The sequence below is a fragment of the Penaeus vannamei genome, chromosome 5, assembly GCF_042767895.1.
Source record: "Penaeus vannamei isolate JL-2024 chromosome 5, ASM4276789v1, whole genome shotgun sequence".
Taxonomy (NCBI): Eukaryota; Metazoa; Arthropoda; class Malacostraca; order Decapoda; family Penaeidae; genus Penaeus; species Penaeus vannamei.
In genome coordinates this window covers 21,924,066-21,926,565 of record NC_091553.1, presented here as the reverse complement: position 1 = coordinate 21,926,565, position 2,500 = coordinate 21,924,066, and the positions used below count along the sequence as shown (strand labels likewise).

General features: G+C 22.6%; 1 protein-coding gene across 1 annotated transcript in view; it reads right to left on the bottom strand.

The window, feature by feature from the left end:
- The window catches only part of LOC138861759 (dynein axonemal intermediate chain 4-like), a 98,485-nt gene that overhangs the window by 28,898 nt on the left and 67,087 nt on the right, over positions 1-2,500 (bottom strand). The window contains exon 11 of the mRNA XM_070121588.1: positions 300-437. Coding sequence (XP_069977689.1) covers positions 300-437 — 138 coding nt within the window. The remainder of the gene's footprint in view (positions 1-299; positions 438-2,500) is intronic.

Sequence of the window (2,500 nt, the reverse complement as noted above, 5' to 3'; positions counted from 1 at the left end):
CTCATGTACCTCCGGATATTCGTTGCACTATCATTTCGAATACTACTCTGGATGCGCGGTGAAAGGCTGCTCCCGGCTTGGGCCAGGGGCGAACATGTCATTATGACAGTTATTTATGGGAAGAGTTTGGAACTTTGATTAATCAAATTTTTGCTTCAAGGTGACTTTGTAATGAAATTTAATTAGTTCAGTAATGCAGTAAAGTATTTTTATTTTAAAGATATGTGACTAATTAACTGAGAAAATAGTTTCGGAAGAATAAAAGAGTATTGAGCATTGAATAAGTTGGCGTAACCTACCTGGTGTCCATTACCAGCTGCGGCGTAGGAGTGTCCAGCTGGTACACATGCAGGGTTCCGTCCAGCAGTGCCACGCAGCATAGCTGGGGCGCCCCGGGGCAAGAGCTGACTACAGTGGGCGGGCCTGGGAGAGGCAGCCTGATGAAGGAACGTTAATTTTGCAGGCAGTATTTGGACGGTATTATTGCGTAAGATTAAACAAAATAGTAATTCACATTACTATTATAATTAAATATCGTAATTAAGAGTATTAAAAGTCATGACCGCCACTTTTATTTAATCATTATGATTGACTTTATTTTTTTCCTTATCACTATTATGTTATTACTGACATTTTTGCTAATAGCATTATCATTATCATTAACAATTATTAATAATAATAAAGATGATAATGATGATGATAATAATGATAATTATAATAATAATAATAATAATAATAATAATAATAATAATAATAATAATAATAATAATAACAATAATAACAATAATAATGATAATGATAATGATAACAATAATAACAAATGTAATAATGCTAACGATCATGATAATGATAATAATGATGATGATAGTAATAATGGTGATGATAACAATGATAACTTTATCATTATTATCATTATTATTATTATCATGATCATTATTATTGTTGTTGTTGTTGTTGTTGTTGTTATTATTATTGTTATTATTATCATTATTATTATTATTAATACTGTTATTATTATTATAACTATCATTATTATCATTATCATTATTATTATTATTACTATCATTATCATTATTTTCATCATCATTGTCATCATCATCATCATTCTTATTTTTCTTCTTATCATTATTATTATCATTATTATTATGACTATAACTATTATTATATTATTATCATTACTATACTACTATTGTTACTATAATTATTAATGATAATAATAATAATATTAATGATAATGGCAATGGTAATAGTAATCATTATAAAAGACAACAATACTAATGGTAATAGCATGAATGGTGATAATAATCCCAGTGCTATTAATAATGACAACAATAACTATGATAACAATATTGATGATATAATGATAATGATAATTATAATGATAACAATAATAATTCTCATTCTTATTCCTATTATTATTACTGTTGGCATTCCAACTATGACTATTACTGTCATTAGTATTATTTTTGTTTATTGTTATTTTTATCATCGTTAATATATTATCATTATTATTGTTATCATTATTATTATTATTACTATTATTGTTGTTGTTTTTTGTTGCGGTTGTTGTTGTTGTTAATATTGTAATTATTATTATCATTATTATTATTATTATTATCATCATCATTATCATCATCACCATCATCATTATTATCATTATCATATTTGTTATTATCTTTATAATCATTATTATCATCATTATTATCATTATTATCATTATCATTATTATTATTATTATTATCATTATTATTATTATTATTATTATTATTATTATTATTATTATTATTATTATTATTATCATTATTATCATTAATACTATTATTATTATTATTATTATTATTATTATTATTATTATTATTATTATTATTATTATTATTATTATTATTATTATTATTATTATCATTATTATCATTATTATTATTATCATTATTATCATTATTATCATCATTATTATTACTATTGTTGTTGTTTATTTGAAAAAATATCATTGTTATTATTGTTTTTATTATTATCATTATCATCATTATCATTATTATTATCATTATCATTGTTATTGCATCATTGTCATCATCAGCATCAGCATCAGCCTCATTATCATTATTACCATTATTATTGTTGTTGTTTTTATTAATGTCATTATTATAGTTACTGTTGTTGCTATTATTAATACTTTTATTATCATTATCGTTATTATAATTATTATTATTTTCATTATTATCATTAAAGTTATCATTAACACTATTTTCTCATTATTCTTAACATTATTGGAATTAGTATTATGATAATAATTATTACTTTTATTGTTCATATTACTCATATCTTCCTACTAGGATGATATGAAAAATATTATATGTATTTCTGTAGTATCAGTACCGGCATTGTTATGGCAATAGCAGTGCTAAAAAATTATGGTAATACTGTTCTTCTTATTATAATTTTATCATTATTTTCGCTTTTATCATTCTTATCATTATTACATAATCACTATATATCTTGATGC